The 24,625-nt window shown below is 43.0% G+C and overlaps 1 protein-coding gene across 1 annotated transcript in view; it reads left to right on the plus strand.

Moving 5' to 3' along the window:
* Window positions 1–24,625, plus strand: part of LOC124804888 (sorbitol dehydrogenase-like) — a 72,901-nt gene that overhangs the window by 17,092 nt on the left and 31,184 nt on the right. The window contains exon 2 of the mRNA XM_047265257.1: window positions 647–680. Within this exon, the coding sequence (XP_047121213.1) occupies window positions 647–680 (34 nt within the window). The remainder of the gene's footprint in view (window positions 1–646; window positions 681–24,625) is intronic.

Raw genomic sequence — 24,625 nt, forward strand, 5'->3', positions numbered from 1 at the left:
ACTCGCGGCATCCGCCGGTCGTGCTCAGTGAACACAATTATCACATCTTAATTGTTGCACGCTCATTGGCTCCTAGCAAAAAGTATCATTTCGGTGTCTGCACGATATCAGTCCTGTTGTAGCGATCTGCGAGTTGATGTTTCTACGAACGTATGCCCAGTAAGATAACGCGCTATTTCTTATGTCACGTTAACCAGTGTATTTTGTTAAATACTTATACTGAGGCTATTCTCCCCGGCCGTTGTTGACCTTGATCATGTTGTAGTTGTAGTTATAGTTAACTATTACATTGCCAGTAGTGGGTAATAATGATTTTAACACTATATTCCTGGGTCGAATCATTCTGAACATCCATTTACCTCCAAGGTAGATCCCATAATAGTGATTCATTCGTGCTCCTTGATTTTAAGTCATCTCTTTATAACCCGCCTTATAAATGCGTCCGCAAACTGTTGTTTTCACTACTTCACTAAGATTTATCCCATAATTTCTGTTTTGCCAGAGTAATTCTTATAGTGTCACTAGAAAAACGTATCTCTAGAAACAAGATATAAAAGTGGGAAAAGAAAAGAACCGAACGATCTGATTGCATGGCTAAGAAAAATTACGTAACGAAGCCATTAACTGGTTGCTGTCTGTGTTGCAGGAAGAGTGGCCAATCCCGGAGCCGAAGGAAAATGGTGAGTCTCTATCTTCTCTATATAATAAATTGATGTCGCCTACTCGTGTCCGTCTGTATATGCAGGCTAATCTGATGAATTAGTGTAAGGAATTGGAGCTGATTTTGGCTAATAAATACAGTGATTCACGTGGAAGGTTTTTATACATAATTTATAAATATTTCGTACAAATTGTCTGAATTATGATGAATAAAAGTTAAGTTGTGAAAACGATGCCATTGACACCTAGTGAACAACTGCCATAATAAGAGAAAACGGTAATGCCTCGAGAACGCGACGAGAATGGTCTAATTCGCATCTGTTGTAGAGGGCTGGTAGTGCTACAGAATGTGGTTGGAAACCGACGGTTGTCGGCTCGAATCCTAGCTAGGTCTTCTTTTTTTTCTCACGCCACCTTTTAACCTAACATTCGCCCCTCAATTATGTGGACGTACGTATTTCGAAACATGACGACAATATCAGACTTCCAGTTTCTGCTTCTGTCAGATAAGCAATCGCAACTCTCACTCTTAACTGCAGACTCTTCGAACAATGAGCAGTGAATTTCTTATCTTTTGAACAGTCCTAATAAATATGGCCAATAAGCGAAAGATATCCACTTCATCATCAGGCTGTGAAATGAGACTAACAATTTGAAATAATCAAATTTTTTTACCAGTAGAGTACCTACAATAGTTTGAGAACAACTGCATAGCGAAAAAGAAAACACTAGAACCCGAACTATGAGGTGGTTAATTTTTTTTGCTACAGGTGACACGTTTTCCGAAAAAAAAAACAACTTCAACAACTTTGCTCAGTTTACGTACAGTACGTACTTTCAACAGCACAGCAAATTACTCCAGTTTCAGCTTTCTGCCTTCATTGAATCAAATTTAGATGTGGACACAATTCTTTGCTTAGTACGGCGGAAGTAGTCTGCAAAAAAGAGTCCGCGACAAAGAATTGTGGCAATGGGTCTCACCACTTCATCACAGGGCGTACGAAGCTTCACAAGAGCAGTACTTGCAACACCAGCTAAATATGTACTTCATGCGCGTTTTTTCTTATTTTTTTGTTTTATTTGTGCCACGTCAGCCAGCCTTCGATACATAGTGAATCACGCCAACACATACACACCCACGATTCGCATTCAATATTTACATTGGTTGTAAAGCATCACTTTCGTCACGATGTGCCCCCAGAATTGCTATGGGATCGACAGTTCGATATGCAACAAGTAACATTCATGCCTCCAGACAGATTTCCTGCCTTGCGCTACTTTACATCGCGTATGTTATACGAATGCGATGATACTTTTCACTTGTCGTTTTTCTCTGAAATTTAGTCGCAACTCTATGCAGTGGACCCCTAGGCAAAATACGCTACGCCACACAAGTCATCTAGACGTCTGGCCGTATATACGCAATGCGTTTTTGTGCGAAGCCGGGCCGGGTTGCTAGAAAATATTAAAGACCAAAATCATTAAAAAATGGTTTTTATGACGGCACCAATATGAAAGTGAGGGATGTGGGCATCATTTTTATTCGTTTTCAGGGTTCGTACCTCAGTTGGTAAAAACGGAACCATTATAAGATCCCTTTGTTGTCCATCCGCCTGCCTGCCTGTCCGATGTTAAGCACCGTTTTTGTTGGCAGAGTAAATAACTGAAGCTTTTAAGTCAATGCAATCAAAAGATACGCTCATTTGTCACACATGTTGATACTTAAAAACTCACTCTTCATAACCTATGGGTAATCCCCGTTGAACTGTAATCATGAAATTTGGCAAGAAGCCATGTTTCACAGAACAAGAAATGGAAAAAAAACATAAAATTGTTAATTTGTTGTTAAAGCACGCGAAAACATAATTCTTGTCATTTTTTATTCGACTTCAAACTTAAAATTAAAACATTCTCTAAACTTTTGGAATTCCCTCTACGCGGATATCTTGCCAGTATCAATGTCGATGACAAGCAAAAATAGTACAGCTTTTCGATTCTCAGGATAGACGAACTGTCTGTGTACGTAATGAAGTTTGTACGGAACCCTCAAAACGAGAGTCCAATTCTTACTTGCCAATTTATTTTCTATTTCTCTCCAGTGAACATAGCCTTTTCACGATTGTCATCTCCGAATTACGTTTGCATCTTATCTAAACATTTCGTTTCGCCAGTGATTTGCTTATCAGATGCAATCTCAACAGGAGATACTTGAAAGAGGGTCGCTTATCTGAGACTTCGTCAGCTGCGTATGATGATGAAATCGTTACTTATGTTTCAAGCTGCTGTGATCTGTTGGTCACAGATGAGAGGCTGCGTAAGCCTTTCTTAATCTTTTTGCCTCTTCTGCCAGGGGTTTCCGTTGTTTTATCAGATACGTATGTTACATAAGCAAAGCGTCTCTCATGGTTGAGCTAATTACAGCTGAATTCATAATCTGTAACACCGCAGCCTATATGGAAACCTATTCGAACTTCCCGTATTTCCCTAATCTTGTGAACCTTAGTTTGTGTTATAGAGGGCCGGCCGCTGTGGCCGAGCGGCTCTAGGCGCTTCAGTCCGGACCCGCGCTGCTGCTACGGTCGCAAGTTCGAATCCTGCCGCGGGCATGAATGTGTGTGATGTCCTTAGGTTAGTTAGGTTTACTTCTAAGTTATAGGGGACTGATGACCTCAGAAGTTAAGTCCCAAAGTACTCAGAGCCATTTGAGCCACCACGAAGGAAATATCCGAATGGGACAGAAATCGGTGGACGTGATGAACGTGTATAGATAAACAAATGTTTATAAATTCAGAAACGCTGGCTGATTTATTTAAAAGAAAGAGCTTCATTAGTTCAGCAAATGAACAACACATTGGTCTACTTCTGGCCCTTGTGCAGTAAGTTATTCGGCTTGGCATTGTTTGACAGAGTTGTTGGATGTTCTCTTGAGGAATATTGTGCCATATCTCGACCAGCTGGCACGTTAGAGCGTCAAACGACAGAGCTGTTTGGAAGACCCTGCCCATAATGCTCCAAAATTCCACAATTGGGTAGAGACCCGGTGACCATGCTGGCCAAGATAGGGTTTGGCAAACACGAAGACAAACTAGAAACTCTTGCTGGGTACGGGCGGACATTATCTTGCTGAAATGTAAGCCCAGGATGTCTCACCCTGAAAGGCATCAAAACGGGGCGTAGAATATCGTCAACGTACCGCTCTGCTGCAAGTGGCTGCATAAGCGTTTCTTAATCTTTTTGCCAGACCTGGTTGTCCAGCCGTATGGCCGGCATCAGGTTGCTATCTATCGCTTTCTGGGGCGTCTCCAGACACTTCTTCGCTCGTCATTGGGGCTGAATTCGAAACGCGACTGATAAATGAAGATAGCTCTACTCCAGTCTATGAGATTCCAGGCTGAAGAACGTGTCTAGAGACGCCCCGGACAGCGGTAGCATAGCTACCTGACTGTCACCCGCCATACGGCCCGACAACCATGAGTTATGCTCTGCAGCGCCATTTCTTTTCACAGCAGGCACCCTTTGGTTGTCATCCGCGGCGCTCGGCGCCTTTACAGCACAGCGGTAAGGCAAGCCATTGTGAGCTTACATTTCAGCAAGATAATATCCGCCCATACCCGGCGAAACTTTCTAGTTTGCCTTCGTTTTTGAAAATCCTGCATTGGCCAGCAAGATCGCTCAATACTCCCCAATTGAGAACTTTGGCAGCGCTGTGGGCAGGACCCTCCAACCAGCTCGGGATTTTGACGACCTAATGTACCAACTCGACGGTATTTGGCACGATAAATTGCTTGCATAAGGGTCACAGGTAGACCAACGTGGTATTTTTTGCTCGATTAGTGAAGTTGTTTCTCTTGAAGAAATCACCCAATGTTTCTGAAATTGTGATAATAATAATAATGTCGTGTGACGAGGGCCTCCCGTCGGTTAGACCGTTCGCCTGGTGCAAGTCTTTCGATTTGACGCCAGTTCGGCGACTTGCGCGTCGATGGAGATGAAATGATGATGATTAGGACAACACAAAATCCAGTCCCTGAGCGGAGTAAATCTCCGACCCAGCCGGGAATCGAACCCGGGCCCTTAGGATTGACATTCTGTCACGCTGACCACTCAGCTACCGGGGGTGGACTCTGAAATTGTGACAATTTATTTACCTGTACATTTACATCACATCTACCGATTTCCGTCCCATTCAGATAATTCATTCGTGGTGCGTCCTTTTTTTTCCTTAGAGTGTACTTTACTGCTGAACCCGCCAGGGTAGCCGAGCGCGCTAACGCGCTGCTTCCTGGACTCGGGTAGGCGCGCCAGCCCCGGATCGAATCTACGACGAGGGCCTGTGTGCCGGCCAGTCTGGATGTGGCTTTTAGGCGGTTTTCCACATCCCGCTATGTGAATACCGGGCTGGTCCCCACGTTCCGCCTCAGTTACACGACTCCCAGATATCTGAACACGTTCGCACTATTCCATGAATTACACTAGTTGCAGACGGCAGGGGTACACTAATTCAGTCCCGAGGGGGGGGGGGGAGGGGGGGTACGGGGTGGCAGCAGGAAGGGCATCCGGCCACCCCTTTCCACTAACCTTGCCAAATCCGTTCCTAACAAAGCCGACCCTGCGCCAGCATGGGACATGGCACTAGTGAAAGAAAGAAAGTGTACTTTACTGGTGAATAATCCCATCTATGCAAAAGCAGATTCCTAAATCACTATGAAAATAGACCAAAATAGCAAAAGTCACCTTATTGTTTTCAGTTTGATGCTTCTTGTTCCAAGGACGCGTCAGATGCGCACCTTCATTACATGGATCTGACGATAGCGACCTGAACTACGAAATAAATGTTACACGAAATGCTTATGTCTAAACGTTTTAGTCTGAGTATTCCAGTTTCAAACAATCAAGTGCAAGAAAATCCAAATCATACCAACTAGACTCTCTCCCCCAATTCTCCGTTGTCCTTTGTTAACTGACTTTCGTCGTCCACCTTTTTTTAATCCTACTCAATCCTCATTGTAGCTTCCCGGTTCACACGTCTATTTTCCTCCAGACATTCATTTCGAAAGCTAAACTTTACTTAATCACAGTAGAAAGTAAAGTGTAAAGTTAGAATGCAGTACTAACCAGCGAAAGTAGGACAAACCTGCAAAAATTTTAACAGCATTAAGTGCATGGGCGCTATGACGACGAATTAAAAAACACTCGGGTCCCTTAATCAGAGCTTAGTCTCCGAAATATATTGCGGTTATTGAGTATAAATTTTAGTAACTTATTATGACTGATTTCGTTTTAAAAGTGACTGAAAACTTGAGACTTAGCAAATGCGTGAAGAATTTCTCATTAGGATTTGTCATTTTGTTTGTCTAAGAAATTCACACTTCAGCGGCTACGTGGCATTGTCTTCGTCGCCAGACAATAACAACTCCTCGCTTTTCGCAGACGTCAGTTGCTTGCTGTAGAACCAAGCACGTTACAAGCTTTCTAGAGGAGATAAAACTACGTTCTGAACATTTAAGAGCAGTTGCCACTTCTACACTACTGGCCATTAAAATTGTTACACCAAGAAGAAATGCAGATGATAAACGGGTGTTCATTGGACAAATACACTCCTGGAAATGGAAAAAAGAACACATTGACACCGGTGTGTCAGATCCACCATACTTGCTCCGGACACTGCGAGAGGGCTGTACAAGCAATGATCACACGCACGGCACAGCGGACACACCAGGAACCGCGGTGTTGGCCGTCGAATGGCGCTAGCTGCGCAGCATTTGTGCACCGCCGCCGTCAGTGTCAGCCAGTTTGCCGTGGCATACGGAGCTCCATCGCAGTCTTTAACACTGGTAGCATGCCGCGACAGCGTGGACGTGAACCGTATGTGCAGTTGACGGACTTTGAGCGAGGGCGTATAGTGGGCATGCGGGAGGCCGGGTGGACGTACCGCCGAATTGCTCAACACGTGGGGCGTGAGGTCTCCACAGTACATCCATGTTGTCGCCAGTGGTCGGCGGAAGGTGCACGTGCCCGTCGAACTGGGACCGGACCGCAGAGACGCACGGATGCACGCCAAGACCGTAGGATCCTTCGCAGTGCCGTAGGGGACCGCACCGCCACTTCCCAGCAAATTAGGGACACTGTTGCTCCTGGGGTATCGGCGAGGACCATTCGCAACCGTCTCCATGAAGCTGGGCTACGGTCCCGCACACCGTTAGGCCGTCTTCCGCTCACGCCCCAACATCGTGCAGCCCGCCTCCAGTGGTGTCGCGACAGGCGTGAATGGAGGGACGAATGGAGACGTGTCGTCTTCAGCGATGAGAGTCGCTTCTGCCTTGGTGCCAATGATGGTCGTATGCGTGTTTGGCGCCGTGCAGGTGAGCGCCACAATCAGGACTGCATACGACCGAGGCACACAGGGCCAACACCCGGCATCATGGTGTGGGGAGCGATCTCCTACACTGGCCGTACACCACTGGTGATCGTCGAGGGGACACTGAATAGTGCACGGTACATCCAAACCGTCATCTAACCCATCGTTCTACTATTCCTAGACCGGCAAGGGAACTTGCTGTTCCAACAGGACAATGCACGTCCGCATGTATCCCGTGCCACCCAACGTGCTCTAGAAGGTGTAAGTCAACTACCCTGGCCAGCAAGATCTCCGGATCTGTCCCCCATTGAGCATGTTTGGGACTGGATGAAGCGTCGTCTCACGCGGTCTGCACGTCCAGCACGAACGCTGGTCCAACTGAGGCGCCAGGTGGAAATGGCATGGCAAGCCGTTCCACAGGACTACATGCAGCATCTCTACGATCGTCTCCATGGGAGAATAGCAGCCTGCATTGCTGCGAAAGGTGGGTATACACTGTACTAGTGCCGACATTGTGCATGCTCTGTTGCCTGTGTCTATGTGCCTGTGGTTCTGTCAGTGTGATCATGTGATGTATCTGACCCCAGGAATGTGTCAATAAAGTTTCCCCTTCCTGGGACAATGAATTCACGGTGTTCTTATTTCAATTTCCAGGAGTGTATATTATACTAGAACTGACATGTGATTACATTTTCATGCAATTTGGGTGCATAGATCCTGAGAAATCAGTACCCAGAACAACCACCTCTGGCCGTAATAGCGGCCTTGATACGCCTGTGCATTGAGTCAAACAGAGCTTGGATGGCGTGTACAGGTACAGCTGCCCATGAAGCTTCAACACGATACCTCAGTTCATCGAGAGTAGTGACTGACGTATTGTGACGAGCCAGTTGCTCGGCCACCATTGACCAGACGTTTTCAATTGGTGAGAGATCTGGAGAGTGTGCTGGCCAGGGCAGCAGTCGAACACTTTCTGTATCCAGAAAGGCCCGTACAGGACCTGCAACATGCGGTCATGCATTATCCTGCTGAAATGTAGGGTTTCGGAGGGATCGAATGAAGGGTAGAGCCACGGGTCGTAACACATCTGAAATATGATTTCCACTGTTCAAAGTGCCTTCAATGCGAACAAGAGGTGACAGAGACGTATAACTAATGGCAGCCCATACCATCACGCCGGGTGATACGCCAGTAATGGCGGTGACGAATACACGCTTCCAATGTGCGTTCACCGCGATGCCGCCAAACACGGATGCGACCATCATGATGCTGTAAACAGAACCTGGATTCATCCGAAAAAATGACGTTTTGCCATTCGTGCACCCAGGTTCGTCGTTGAGTACACCATCGCAGCATAGCGTGGCCTACTCGTTACCCAGATTTGAATCCCATACAGCATATCTGGGATGCACTAGGGACACGGGTTGCATCTCGTCAGCATCCACCAACCACTCCCTAAGACTTGCGAGCAGCGTTGCAGGAAGAATGTACGTTATTGCCTCAACATGAGATTGATAACATGATTCACAGCATGCCCCATCGTTCGTCACGTCTGGATTGCTGCCAGACGTGGTCAAACCCCGTACTGAGCACATTAATGTGTGTGTAAATCCGTTAAGTTGGAAAAAACAAAGAACATTTTTGTCTACCGTTATGCATGTTAAGTTGTTTACGTTCTGTATTCTCTATACTGTTTCTACATGATTATACTGTTCTGTCGCAAAGTAAATGCAAACTTGCAAAATTTCGGTTTGTTGCTTTAATTTTGGACATCAGTGTATCTTCTGATGAGATGTTTTCTGTAAGATTATGCAAGACTAGACGTGGTCTGATGATTGCTTAGAGCTTGCTTCAGACTGGTTATGAGTGAGGCGGAATTGTTTATCTGGTCTGTGTTAATTTCATTTAAAACATGTAATTAATTTGGAGGGCGCTGTGGGACTATCTCGATCTCCAGAAATTGAGAGCACACTGCAGTTGTAGAGTTCAAAATTAAATCCGACCTCGTATTACACATTAAGACAGCACTAAACCACACGACGTTGTTTATTGCATTACAGAATGTGATAGTTTGTATTGATTTTTGTTGTTAATTCTTCTCTACGTTGTCATTATGCAGTTTTATACGTCCCTCCCATCGTTTCTTGACCTTACGAATGCGTTGATTGTAAAAGTCTGCAGATTTTGCCTTAAATCACCTTTCCACTTCATTAATGGCGTTATCTACGTCGTCGAATCGACGACCACACAACGGATTCTTCATTTCTCGGAACAGTAAAAGTAACTTGGCTCGAGATAGGAAAAATAAGGCGGACGTTGCGAGATCTCATCGCCACATACCTTCATTTTATCAACTGAAACGTAAGCCAGTGCAGTGTCAGCCAGACGACGAACGCCTCCGGAGAGCATACGCGGCGTTTCTTAATCAGAGCTTCTCGTAACTTCTCCAGAAGATTGCTCCTATATCTGCCAGCGATGGTTTGACCCTTGGCAAGATAGTATGTGAAGATGACTCCACGATAGTCCTAAAAAACTGAAAGCATGACTACCCCCGGCTGACTTTGCATTTGGCTCTTCTGTCAGAGGCATGTAACCACTTTGGAAATTTCTTTTCCACTTCGACTGTGCGGCTGGTCCCGGTGGAGGTTAGAGTCCTCCCTCGGGCAAGGGTGTGTGTGTGTTTGCCCTTAGGACAATTTAGGTTAAGTAGTGTGTAAGCTTAGGGATTGATGGTGGTCGTGGTGGTGGTGGTTAGTGTTTAACGTCCCGTCGACAACGAGGTCATTAGAGACGGAGCGCAAGCTCGGGGTTAGGGACGGATTGGGAAGGAAATCGGCCGTGCCCTTTCAAAGGAACCATCCCGGCATTTGCCTGAAACGATTTAGGGAAATCACGGAAAACCTAAATCAGGATGGCCGGAGACGGGATTGAACCGTCGTCCTCCCGAATGCGAGTCCAGTGTGCTAACCACTGCGCCACCTCGCTCGGTTAGGGGATTGATGACCTTAGCAGTTAAGTCCCATAAGATTTCACACACATTTAGGCATTTGAACATCTTTTCCACTTCGCAGTAGAGCCATAAGAGGGGCAATCATTTCCATAAACAGCCGACATCTCATCACAGGTTTCTCGGGCACTGCTTGCTTTCAAATTCAGGGACCTCATCACACTATGAGCCTCAATTTTCTCCATTTTACACCTCAGTGAAATTTGACACTCCCTGTAACAAAAAAGGACACAATTAATTGAAATTTTGAACATCATGCCCTGGGCGATCGATGATAATATTGATAAAATTTTATCTATATAGCGTAATAATGTCCGGGAGATAATGCTAACTTTACGATATCCCCTCGTATGTCTAGTGATGTGTGTGTTTGTACTGACTCGGGCATTGTGCCACCATTCTCGACAGTAGTATCAGTTAACTTGTAGCATCGACACAACCTATCAGATAGTGCTTCAGAAAGGCTCCACATTTCTCTCTGATTCGATCTCCAGAGCAGATTTTTATTTCAGTTCCACAATACCTTCTAAATAAATTGGTGACGTGACAATGATTTGCTGTTTTTGGCCATTATTATTCGTTTGTGGAAGCAATTTTACATCCCTCTAATGATTTCTTTATGGGGTTGCACTTTTCTCTGCCAAGCGGTGCAGAATCTTGCTGAGCTCATGACGGTTCATATGATAGTATACAGTTATTGCGTTCGAGACGACATTTACTATTCTTCCCAGAACGACGTAAACACCATCTTACTGGGAAGTAAAAGTAAAGTCTCGTGGAAATTGACGTTTCTGCCTAGGCAGATCACTGTTGCATGGATACAATGTGGCAGTACTTAAAGCGAGAGAGAGAGAGAGAGAGAGAGAGAGAGAGAGAGAGAGAGAGAGAGTGCGTGCAATAAAAGACAACGGTTTTAGTTACAAATGCTCTTACTTTTCGCTACTTTTCATTTCTAGATGCATGTGCTTAATATATCAGTTTTCCGTTGAGCAGACTCCATTTCTGGAGTGCTACCTTATTACTCACATACTACGGCATAACCTTTTTATTTTGGTTCGAAACGTTTTACAGAAACAGATTTCTTTTGGGGTAGGAAGAAGTGAGAATCAGACGGTGACAAACCTGATGAACAGGGTGGATGACGCATCAGTTCATACATCAAAGCCCTCTGTCTGCCAGTCATCTAAAAACCTCTGTGAGCAAGTACACAATACAGAAAAAAAGATAATTTTTCTTGTCCAAACCAGGCTTCTTCGTTTGTATTTTAGCCTTCAGTCAGAACGGACAATTTGGGTACTATGAGTCAATTATTATTGGTAATCAATATGACAAATTCCTGTGATCACAGAGAACACTAGACTTACCGTTTTCGGCTAATGGAATTTACTCCTACTCCTTTGAGGTGGGCCACTGCTCCTTGATTGCATTTCCGCTTCTCATGCCGCTTACGTACCAGTACCATCCTCACTATCAAATCCTTGGAGGATAATCGGCTTAATTCTTTTTAAAGCTCCTTAAATAATGCTGAGAATTCAGTTTCGCATTTGCTATTGGTCAGTATCGAACAAGTATGGCACCTGCAGGGGCTTTACAAAAATGTGGAAACACAAAAAACACATTACCATTTCTAAGACGATGTAGGAAAGGCGTTGACATTTAAAACAGCTTCCAGTCGTCTCGGAGTGATAAATACAGGTCCTCTACGGTTTTCAAACTAGTCTTATAGCATTCTTCCAGCAAAATAGTGGCAAGTTGAGGTAATGATGATGCAGGTGGATAGCGATCATGCACTCTCCTCTCCAAGCTAGATCACAAAGGTTCAATAATATTGACAACTGGTCATTGTTGCGGCCACGGGGGATGCGACAATTCGTTCTCGTGCTTACAAAACCAGTCCTGGACGATGCAAGATGTTTGAACAGGGGCCCTGTCATTCTTGAAACGCATAATCAGTTGTACTGTAGTATAGACCTGATGAGCCAAAATGGTCACATAATTCTTGGCAGGAACAAGACGTTGCAGAGTAAAAATAGGACTCTTGGAATATGACTATATGGCTGCTCCGATAGTCACCCAACCCCCTCCATGTTTCATCCTTTGGACGTAAACTCGGCTAGAAATCGTAAACTGAGTGAAAGAAGACCATCCGGTCAAATGAATTTCTTCCATTCCTCCATAGTCCACGTTTTTTGGCTTCTGCACCATGTTTTCTTGTTACGGAAATGGGCATTTGCATCACTGGTGACTGGTTTTGAAAACACAGCACGCCCTGCGTATGGAATCCTTTCGTGTTGTTTTTGTGCTCTGTTCACGACTGCGACATTCAGTTCTGGAGTAACTTTCGCAGGCTGTCTGTCCGCCATCACTCAGCACACACTTCCGACTGCGTTGTGACTTGGGGGCGATGTTTTTCCGCTTTCGAGCTTCGAAATGGCGCCTCTTGAAACATCGCCGGCCGTTGTGGCCGAGCGGTTCTAGGCGCTACAGTCTGGAAACGCGGGACCGCTACGGTCGCAGGTTCGAATCCTGCCTCGGGCATGGATGTGTGTGATGTCCTTAGGTTAGTTAGGTTTAAGTAGTTCTAAGTTCTAGGGGAATGATGACATCAGATGTTATGTCCTATAGTGCTCAGAGCCATTTGAACCTCTTGAAACACCAAACACTTCCAGCACCCTTGTTTACGGAAGCACGCACTATACGACCTTAACAGTTTGCTAACGTCCGATATAAAGCACTCATAACCACTCAAATTATGTTCTGAACACGTCCTACACACCGCATTGAAGACATCGCACAGGTGCCGTTCGTGGTAAGATACAACAGTGCAACCTCCAGACTTGACTAGCATCTGCATTCACTGTATGTTCAAGCATGCGTTCCTCGCGGTTTTTCGATATTTTTCTCAAAACCCTGTAGCTGCCTGACGCCGATCTATCTCGTAGTTAGTTCTTCGTGTACAGTACGCCACTCTCTTTCTTCTGTTACGCCTGTAGCGTCAGTTATTTCATACACTTTTAGTCGCCTATCGTCCAATACAAAATTGTATGTTTCTTAAGTGTTTTCATCAGGGGATATTGTTTTGTAACATTTTAAGTGGATCAAATTTGGAAATTTGTGGGAAGTTCTATGAGACCAAGCTGCTGAGGTCATCGGTCACTGGGCTTGAACGCTACTTAGTCTAACTTGACCTAACTTACGCTAAGGACAACACACACACCCATGCCCGAGGGAGGATTCGAACCTCCGACGGAGGACAGCCCCGCGAACCGTAGCAAGGCGCCAAAGACCGCACGGCTACCCCGCCCCGCAAAATGGAACAATTCTCAACTGAAGTACGGTCACGTTTCAAATGGTTCAAATGGCTCTGAGCACTATGGGACTTAACATCTATGGTCATCAGTCCCCTAGAACTTAGAACTACTTATACCTAACCAACCTAAGGAGATCACATACATCCATGCCCGAGGCAGGATTCGAATCTGCGACCATATCGGTCGCGCGGTTCCAGACTGTAGCGCCTAGAACCGCTCGGCCTATCCGGCCGACACACACGAAACAGTCCTCAGTAAATGTACCTACTACACTGTCTTGGAAATGATCACGATAGTAGATAAGATGTAAATGGATCGTGTTCCCTTAAGTGTGGAGAGGGTTACACGCCCATCAGATTCTTTTACTTCTGCGTTATCTGCGCCAAAGTGTTTCTGGTAAATGCCTGATTTCACCTGTTCTTTACAGATGGCGTAATGAAAGGTGTTGTAATCAAACATAAATGAACGTCTATACTAAATGGAAATTTCCCCAGGGTCATTGCTTAAAGCACCTTCTCGCGATAACGCACAATGCTACCGTTCGATGCTGATGTGAGGCTAGTACTCGAGCTGCCTTTTGCGTTATCAGCGATACCTTGGCACAGATTACAGAAGTACTTTCGTGTCACACGATCGTCAAACCCCGAAATAATCTGCATAGTAAGTAAACGTTACTTTTCTTCGATAACAGCTCTTCCAGTCGCCAGATAACAACACGTAGACATTAAGAATTTGCTTGTCCGTACATGTTGTCTTAATACAGATACTTGTACCGGATTCAGTGCGTTTTATTGGCACTTAAAATGACATTAACTATGCAACTTTTTTAGATGCTTTTAATGAACGAAAACCCAACTTTTCGGTACGGTGGAGAAATTGCTTAAAATGATATAGATTCTGAAGTATACACAGGTTTCCGTTCTGGGACGGGACGGGGGGACTCGCAAAAACAGCATTACATAGGGACAGTCTGGAGTAGGGCTCAAGAAAGTGGCGAATATTGCAGTGTTGGTGAACGCCACTGCATAAAAGACCAACAGCGCTGCCAATTCACTTGGAAAATTTTTACTTAACACACATTGGCGTGTTTCAGTGATTAATCGGTGTTGGGAAGGGAGAGAAGACAACCAACATAACTGTGGGGAAATATAGAAAATGTAAAGTTACTAACCAGTAACTTTTTTTTAAACAGTTCCAAATTTTATGTTCACTTGTTTTACTGAGAAAAAAGTGTATCAAAGTCTGTCCATTACCCCGTCAACGTTCTGATTTTTTAGGAACAAAGATTTCGGAGAAGTGGATTGTGAAATAGTTTTGCAGTAAAAAACGGTGTTCGGTTTAGTTAGATTTCACACTAAACATATGGAATAAACTCCCAAGAGTAGTGACCCCGACGTGATCAAGAAAACATGATAGAAAATGAAGACTATAGACACTCCTAACAAAAACGCTACAGCTCTAGGAAAAGTTGGCATGGACTACGACAGTATGAAATTGCCGCCATTTTGTGTTTGGAAACCCTAAATCTGTTTCTACCAAGGTGAAGAATAATTTCTTATCGCCTCGCATAACAACTGAAACTGCACAGTTTAGTTGCTTACGTAGTCCAGTCACATTAATGTGACCCATCGCCTATGTTCGACATTAGCGTGCAATAACCGCTCACAGAACGCAGGTGGCAGCACTAGTAATGGAGGATATGTGAAGTGTGTGGGGAGTGGGCGTGTAGGGGGCGGTGGGGGGAAAGGAGGAGATGCGGAGAACATTACAGTCACTGTCGTAACGCAGAAACGGAGTGATACGTCTGACGTGCAAAAGGGCATCATCGTATCTTTAGGGTCAGGGGTGGAAGCTTGTAAATTGTTCGCATGCCGCCATGGTTAACATATTGTACTTGGCAAAATGGTGCTACCCAAAACTGGCGCGCCGAGATAGCTGTGGTGCATCATGGGCCATAGATGACAGGGGTGGACAATGGCTATGGAGATGTGTACGAGGACATAGACAGGCAATTGTTGAGCAACTGACGACCCAGATGAACCAACGGGCTGCCCACAGTGTCTCCTCAACGAGCATTCAGCGAACGTTGATCCTCTGCTTCAGGCTCCTGGGTCATACGTCCATGCCGACTGTTGTTCATCGGCAATGAAGGCTGTATTTAGCGCACTAATATGGCAACTGGACGTTCACTGAGTGGCGACTGATGACCTTTCCAGATGAATCAAGTTTTATGTTCCACTGGACCGATGGCCATTGGCGTGTAAACGAGGGAACGTTATGATCTGGAGAATGTTTTCGTGGCATTCCCGAGGCGAACTCGTCATTCTGGAAGGCGCAATGAGTCAACACAAGTATGCCTCTATCCTTGGGGACCATGTCCATCCCTACATGCACTTTGTTTTATCCTCGGCACGATGGCACCTACCAGCAGGACAATGCAGTGTGTCACACACCTCGTAGTGCACATATGTGGTTCGAAGAGCACCAGTAGGAGCGTTATTTCCCTGGCCTCTAAACTCCCCGATTTTAATCCAATCGACAGTATGTGGGACTATGTCGATGGGACTCTTCGCATCTTGGATTCTCAACCGAAAAACTTAGTGCAGCTGGCCACAGCACTGGAGTCGGCATGGCTCCACATTTGTCAGTACCTTCCAGGACCCCACTGACTCTCTTCCTGGAGTTGCCGCAGCGGTCCGCGCTGCAACAGGTGATTATTCAGACTTTTGACAGGTGGTCACATTAATGTGTCTGGACATGGTTTTAACGCAACCGGAGCCACGATTTGCTGTAAACGTATGGAATTTTGCTGCTAGTTCCGAGTCAAATTAATATTCCTTAGCTACAGAGGGACTCATTCTGGAGAATGAAGAGCGACAAACATAAAGATTAATCAGTGAACTGCAGTTAGGCGAAATGGAACACAGTTTAACTTTTGTTAACAATGAAATGAGGTTATACTGGGAAAAAAAGTCAATAAAAGTATTCTGAAAACTTCATTGTCAGACTAACTTCCCAGCCATATTTTAACTATTTCTGAAGAAGGTGTAGATAAATTGACTTTCATGGCAGACTGAGTGATGGGCATACGATCAGTTAATGAAGTTCAGTCAGTTGCATTACAGAAGTTGTCATCAGCTACAAGTTCTACGTTACAGTTAGATGAGTTGCGCGCATGAATCGACGAACAAGAAAGTCAACTAAGAGTGCTAAGACACATTGGAAATCAAACGTGACAACGTTCTCGTAACAGAAGCAGAAACACAAAAAAAAGAACGCTGTTACTGCCATTTTCCTTTTGGCACTGATTGCAAGCCAAAATAATGTGTCCAGCGTTGCTAACGGGAAAATCGGGTGAACGGGAATGTTTTACCACAGATGTTGTTACATGCCGGCAATAATCGCTTGTCTGTTGAAGATAATACTGCAGAGCTCTTGTTAGTGGTAGCCAGCGGAGCAGATGTCTGTCCTACCAGTAACAAAAAGATGGTGAGGATAAAGCGGCTGCATAGAAACTGTTTGCAGCAAATAGGTCTCCAATTCCAGTCTGTGGCTTAAAGTTGCTGAATACTGACCTCGGATTAAGACGTTATTGTCAATGGTCATTATCAGGTACGGTACGTCAAAAGGCATGTTTAGACGCCTATTTTTGTCATAATTTTCACACCCTCGTCGATGTTGAAAACAAAATGTTATTAACAACACTCAGTTGGAAACGAAAGGGAATGTAACATTTATTGAAGCAGCAGATTCGCTTAATTTATTTCATATCTGCTGCGACTTTTCCGAAATTTTAAAGAAATTTCTTTGAGTTAACGAAACGCTGTGTCGAGCTAAAAGAAGTAAAACACTGTGTTCAGCATTATATCTCAGCATCTAGTGGCCCTCTAGCCTTATGCAAGTCTCGTAGATTAGATCCTCACAAACTGTATATTGCGGAACAAGAAATCTAGTAAATATGAAACCACTACATTATTCATCGATCTAAACCGCAGTGGGCCTGTCTTCTAAACTTGGTCACAAAACCAGAGGGCCACTGTCGTGTTTATGGAGACTGTCGCCGTCTAAATGACTGTACCCTCACAGATATCTATTCAGTTTCACGAATAGGTATCAGCATGATCCGTTATGAAAAGAAAATACACACATCAAAAAAAGTTTTGCTTCACCTCGGTTCCGAGAGTTCCGGAACCTGTACACAAGATTGGAATAGAGATCAACATAAACATCATTTCCACCCTTTTTGTTGCTCGTGGAAACCACACGTTGCATGTTGTACCACCACACAGCGAGACCTTTAGAGGTGGTGGTCCAGATTGCAGTACACATCAGTACCTCTGAAACCCAGTAGTACGTCCTCTTGCATTGACGCATGCCTGTATTCGTCGTGGTATACTATCCACAAGTTGATCGAGCCACTGTTGGTCCAGATTGTCCCACTCCTCAACGAGGATTCGACGTATATCCCTCAGAGTGGTTGGTAGGTCACGTCATCCATAAACAGCCCTTTTCAATCTATCCCAGGTATGTTCGATAGGATTTATGTCTGAAGGAAGTCATTCACGTGCACGATGGGGGAGCGAATTGTCGTCCATGAAGACGAATGTCACGCCAATATGCTGCCTATATGGTTGCACTATCAGTCGGAGGATGGCATTCACATATCGTACAGCCATTAAGGCCCCTTCCATGACCACCACCAGCGGCGTACGTCGGCCCCACATAATGCCACCCCAAAACAACGGGGAAACTCCACCTTGGTGCACTCGCTGGACAGTGTGTCTAAGGGGTTCAGCATGATCGGGTTGCCTCCAAACACATCTCTGACGATTGTCTCGTTGAAGGCATATGTGACACCCATCGGTGAAGAGAACGTGATGCCAATCCTGAGCGGTCCACTCGGCATGTTGTTGGGCCCATCTGTACTGCACTGCATGGTGTCATGGTTGCAAAGGTGGACCTCGCCATGGACTTCGGGAGTGAAGTTGCGCACATTGGAGTCGTAACACAACGTCCTGTGGCTGCACGAAAAGCATTATTCAACATGGTGGCATTGCCGTCAGGGTTCCTCCGAGCCATAATCCGTAGGTAGCGGTCACCCACTGCACTAGTAGTCCATGGGCGGCCTGAGCGAGGCATGTCATCGACTGTTCCTGTCTCTCTGTATCTCGCCCATGTCTGCACAACATCGCTTTCGTTCACTCTGAGACGCCTGGACACTTCACTTGTTGAGAACCCTTCCTGACACAAAGTAACAATGCAGTCACGATCGAACCGCGGTATTGACCGTCTAGGCATGGTTGAACTACAGACAACACGAGCCGTGTACCTCCTTCCTGGTGAAACGACTGGACCTGATCGGCTGTCGGACCTCCTCCGTCTAATAACTAATATGGCTGCTCATGCATGGTTGTTTACATCTTTGGTTGGGTTTAGTGACATCTCTGAACAGTCAAAGGGACTGTATCTGTGCTACAATATCCACAGTGAGAGTCTATCTTCAAGAGTTCTGGGAACTGGGTTTATGCGAAATTTTGTTTGACGTGTGTATTATATTTTCGAAGTTAGATTTCTGAAAAGCGTATTATCAGATCTCACTTGCGGAAGAAGATGAACAAACAACTGCAATTACAACTCCGTTTACCCTCGAAGAATTTAGTTTCATACCATTCAAATTAAGCAAATTTCGGAAATTTGTTAACGAAGTACTGCAAAGATTAAATTTCTGTTCTGCCAACAAAGAGGACATTCAGACTGCATCTAGTTCAGAGGAAGAAGACTTGAAACACTTAACTACACTTTTCGAATGTTTTGATACGTATGGTCCGAGCATTAATCTTGAAAAATCTGTGTTTGGAACTCAGAAAATAAGTTTTTTGGGATACATCATTACGGCAGAAGACACCAGACCAGATTTGCCGACAGTACAGACCATTGCCGTCCAGGAACAGTGAAAAATCGGAGAGCATTTCTTGGCATACCTAACTTCTATCGCCAACATTTGAAAGTTGAGCTTTCTGGTTATAGGCAGGCCAATTGGGCTCAGCTGAATGCTGTGTCTCCTCTGCCAGTGGCGTTTTTTGGTGCAGTATGGAAGGGCATGTGGTCATCACACCACTCTCCTAATCATTTTCAGGTTCTTGACCTCTGAACTGCTACTAATGGATTGAGTAGGTCCTCAGTTGGTCTCACAAGGCTGGAAGCACCCCATCCCAGTCTGCCCACAAAGGAAAAATCCCTGGTAGCACCAGAAATCGAACCCAAGTCCTCCACACGGCACTCAGCCACGCTAACTTCTCAGCTATGGAGGTGAATGAAGCCATATAAAACATGCTGTACAAAACCAAGCTCTTCTATATGACTATTGGAAGGGAAGAAAGAAAAATAACAAAATACACATTGACTAGATACCAGAGGCAACAGAACAATTTGAAACATGTGTGGAATATATTGCCCGAACTTCCCTACTAACTTTCCCAAGTGTGGAGCATGGACTTGCTTGCATTGTTTGTGGATACATCAAACTTTGTGTCAGGAGCAGCCTTACAACAGAAACACTATGGAATCTGGAAGCCTTTTTGCTCCTTTTCAATGTTTTCCCTTGGCCATAATAATTATTTAATTCATGATTCAGAAATACTCAGTATTTACTTATTATCAATAAAATGTTGGATATCTCTTGCAAGGAACAACATTCTCTGTATACACAGAACTTACGCATTCAACCACATTAATGAAAAGGCTTCACCAGTGTGACTAAATCGTCTCCAGTATATTTGTGAGTTCATTACTGATTTTCATCTTGATTCATGGTTCTTTACCATAAGACAAAAGATAAACTAAATGTCATTTCTATTGATTGACTGAAGCCAGCTCATTTTCTTCCTGATGATGAAGAAGCATATGAGCATCCAAAACCACTGAATCAGCTGCCAACTGATCAGGATACGAAGTGTTTCCAAGTGCCATACGAAGATATAAGATCAAGCTGTGTGTGAAATGTCCTGCCCAGCTGGCAGGCATAATTAAATGACACCCATACATGGTGTTGGGGAGTAATGTGGGAATACAGGAAATGTAAAGAGTGGCTAAAAAGTAAATTATTTATTTAAAGTGTTTTCAAATCGTATATTCACTTGTTTGCAAAATAGGTCTTTAAAATGGCATATGAAATTGTCTGGCTTTTATTATCCGGTTTTTAAGTAGCAAAGACAGTGGAAAAATGAGGAGTGATGTCTGAAATAAAAATATGTCACATTCAAAAAGATGTTTGGTTTAGTTAGAATTTGTACTAAACATAAGAAATAAGCTACCATGACAAACAACTTGGATGAATTGCAGCAATGTATTAACTACTGGATGAAGAATGGAGAACCCAGACTTCAGTGATCTAATGGTTGAATACTGATCTTTCTGTTGATCACAGGCTGTGGAAACAATTTTGAAACACAGGTTTAGCCTTACAATTTTAGATGGTCCAGTAATGAATGTCAAGGGCTACAACATCCATTGGTGGCTGCTATTTTTTACAATGGACTGAAAGGAGAGGATTGGCTCCCTAGAAGGCAAAGACAGTTATTCTGCATGCTAGGTCATGGCATCAGTTTTTTGGGATACAGGTGGCACAATTTTAATTGATTATATTGAAAATGATTAGCAATCAGTGGCGAGTATTATGCAAACTTATTGCAGCATTTGAGTGATGAAATCAAGCAAAAATGGCTGCATTTAAAGAGAAAGAAAGTTTTGTTTCAGCATGACAATGCACCATATCACACATACATTATCACCAAGGTGAAAATCAATAGTTAAATTTGCATTGCTACCTCGTGTACCCTATTCAGCAGATTTAGTCCCCTCTGATTATTTTCTGTTTCCAAACTTTAATAAATAAGTTAATGGTAAGAGATTTGTGAAAAATGGAGAGATGAAATCCCCAGTAGACGACAATTGATGACGTTTATGTTTTGTTCCAATAGATCCTCCAGGATGTAGAACATGTCAGAGAAACAAGAATACATGATTATCTCTGTAAACAGGGTATTGACGTTACTGAACAATGCTGGGAAAACTGTATTGGGCTGAATGGAGTCTTTGTAGAGAAATAAAGATTTTTTTTCACAAAATTTTTGTCTTTTCTTTCTTAGGTTGGGTACTTTTGGGACAGCCCTTATAAATTCCTGTTATTAAGTTATATACAGTACTATGCTGTTTGTACATGCATCTTATAACTCCTACCACACATAACCAATTTTTCCTGGGTCTAGCTAATTTTAGCATTATTACTTAGTTCTTTCTTGTGTTGGCGATAGCAGTCAATATAAGTAATGAAACCGAAAACCCCAAGAAAGCAAGCCGCAAATGCAGACCTAGGCCTGTGAAAATACATTTATATGCAGACAGTCAAGGAAAGAAATTGAGGGATATAGTTGAGAACAATTCAAGCCACAATATCTCAGCCACAATAAAACATAGTGCAAAATTTAAAGATGTTGTAGCAGGTTCTTCATCAGCAGAAGCTATGGAACTGGCAATTTTTCTGGCTGGATCAAATGACATAGTGAGAAATGAAGGAAAAGACTTCTTGTTATCATTAAAGAAGAAACTGCAAGAACTACAAAATACGAAAATCTTCATCTTTTCAATACCATGTTGGCATGATCTTCCATCCTGATCTTGTGTTAATGTTGAAGTGAGAATAGTAAATGAAGAAATGAAGAAAATTTGTAAATACTTTAAAAATGTCTGTTTTGTAAACATAACTAGGTACAAGATTCCACACTGCTCATGGTCTCCATCTGAATCAACTCGGAAAGAAGTATGTGAGTAATGAAATCATAAAAGTAGCCAATGAGTTAAGCATAGAAAAAATTGATAGCTCTGAGTCAATACTACTTAGATTTAGGGAAAACTCTTTTTTAGAGATAGCAAAGAAGGGCCGAGACAAACAGGTTTGCCCACATTCACACTAGATGACCAGATTAAAGATAAGAATAATATAATAAATGTCGGTAACACCAGAGAGAAATGTAGCAGTAATGATGATTGCCCCCATAAAAAAAATTACTCACTAACTTTGTCTCTCGAGATAGGTTATCTCAGTATTGAAAGTATAAGTAGAAAACATGTAATTTTAAATGAATTTGCAAATGAGAACTTACTTGATGCATTATGCTTAAGTGAGCACTGGTGTAAAGCAAATGAGATTTCTTTTCAGGTACTAGATGATTTCCACTTAGCAAACAGCTTTAGCAGAGAGCAGTGTATCCATGGGGTTGTATCAATTTACATTAAGAAAGAACTAATAAATTGTAGTAATGAACTAGATCTAGGATATCTGTGCATCTGGATCATTTAAAAATTGCTATTGTATCTCTTTATAGGTCACCAGACGGAAGTGCACTAGTATTTTTAGAAAAACTTGGGACTTTACTAAATTTCTTTCTTAGTCCTCAATGGAAGAAATATAGTATAGTGATTGGTGGTGACATCAGTGCCACATTTGATGTAAACAAAGACATGCACACTGTAAATGAATTTAAAAACCTGTTACGACAATTCAACTTCATTTTTACGAACTGCAAACCCACAAGACAATCCACTTGTCTCGACAACATACTTACAAATGCCAATAGATAGTTACTGTCTTCAGATGTAGCTGTCTTCTATTTCTCAGACCATGACTCAGTTTGGGTAAAAATAGGTACAGATAGGCCTAATATGGACTATAAGGAGTTTAAAGAGCCTGAAATAGTCATCACAAGACCAATAACGCAAGAAAAATTGTCTGATTTCATAGTCTCACTCAGTAATTATGACTGATCACATAAGTTTAACAATAATGCCCAGGGCTCTGCCAATACATTGTTCAATAGACTTTTTCACTCTTTCTTGAATATATTCGAGACCAACTGCCCTCAATACAAATGTAAAGTTAACCCTAAAAGTAACAGTAATAGACACAGGGATAAGAATCCATGGCATACTGCTCAACTAGCCAATATGAAAAAGAGGTGGTTGTTGTATAGAGATTCTTACAGACTTCAGAAAACTAATATGGCTAAACAAAGGTACTCAAGAGCACAAAAGGAATATAAGTATGCTTTAAATGAGGCCAAAAAACAACATAACCTAGTCAGCATTGAGTCATCAAAAAATAAATGCAAAAAAGCATGGACTATAATAAATTCAGTGACCAAAAGCAAGCAGAAAGCTGAGATAGAAATTTCAGCTGATGAATTTAATAACTACTGTATAAAATATCTTAACCAAATTAAGGAGGCCACAAGAAACTGTAGCTGATCTCATTAAATATCATAATGTAAACTACATCTTGAAAGATATATTCCTTTTAACAGAGGTCACACCAGATGTTGTTTTAACTATTGTAAATAATTTTAGGCCCTCTGATAGTGAAGATATATATGTATTTCTTGTAATATGTAAAAAAAGATAATTTGGCACGTAATATATCCTCTTACTAAATGTATAAACAGATGTCTAATTGAAGGAGTATTCCCAGATGTATTAAAATTATCCAGGGTAGTGCCCATTTACAAGAAAGGAGACAAAAATTCCCATCTAGCTATCGCCCAATATCTCTGACACCTATTTTAGATAAAGTTTTGGAATCCATTATCAACTCCCAGTTGTGTGATTATCTGACATCTAATAACTTTATTACTGCGGTACAATTTGGCTTTAGGAAGGGCACATCCACAGTCCATGCCATTGACTCCCTGATTAAAAAAGTGCTTAATGCTTATGAAGGAAAAAATTTTGCTCAGGCTACCTTTTGTGATCTTAGCAAAGCCTTCGATTGTGTGGAGCATATTTCACTCCTCAACAAACTAGTTTATTATGAAATCACAAACAGTGAAGTTGACAACATTTTGAAATCTTTCCTCAGCAACCATAAAAAAATTGTTTGTATTGGTAAACAGTGAACACAGCTAGCTGAAGATAAGTGCGGTGTGTCACAAGGCTTAGTATTAGGACCTCTGTTATTTAACCTAATGACAAATGATCTACCATCTTACATAAAGACTCACTCCATTCTCTATGCAGGTGATACCACTTTTTTTCAATATCAGCTTAGACATGGATATGGTCCAAACTGTGGCAAATGACACAATATCACAAGCATCAGTCTGGTTTCGAGCTAATGGGTTCCTGCTTAATGAGAGTAAAACTCAAAAGATTGTATTTAGTTTAAGAGATCTGCCAGGAGCAGACTTCATGGATAGTGTTAAGTTCTTAGGTATTGTTATAGATAGTAAATTGACTTGG

This window comes from Schistocerca piceifrons, chromosome 7, assembly GCF_021461385.2.
Source record: "Schistocerca piceifrons isolate TAMUIC-IGC-003096 chromosome 7, iqSchPice1.1, whole genome shotgun sequence".
NCBI classification, from domain to species: Eukaryota; Metazoa; Arthropoda; class Insecta; order Orthoptera; family Acrididae; genus Schistocerca; species Schistocerca piceifrons.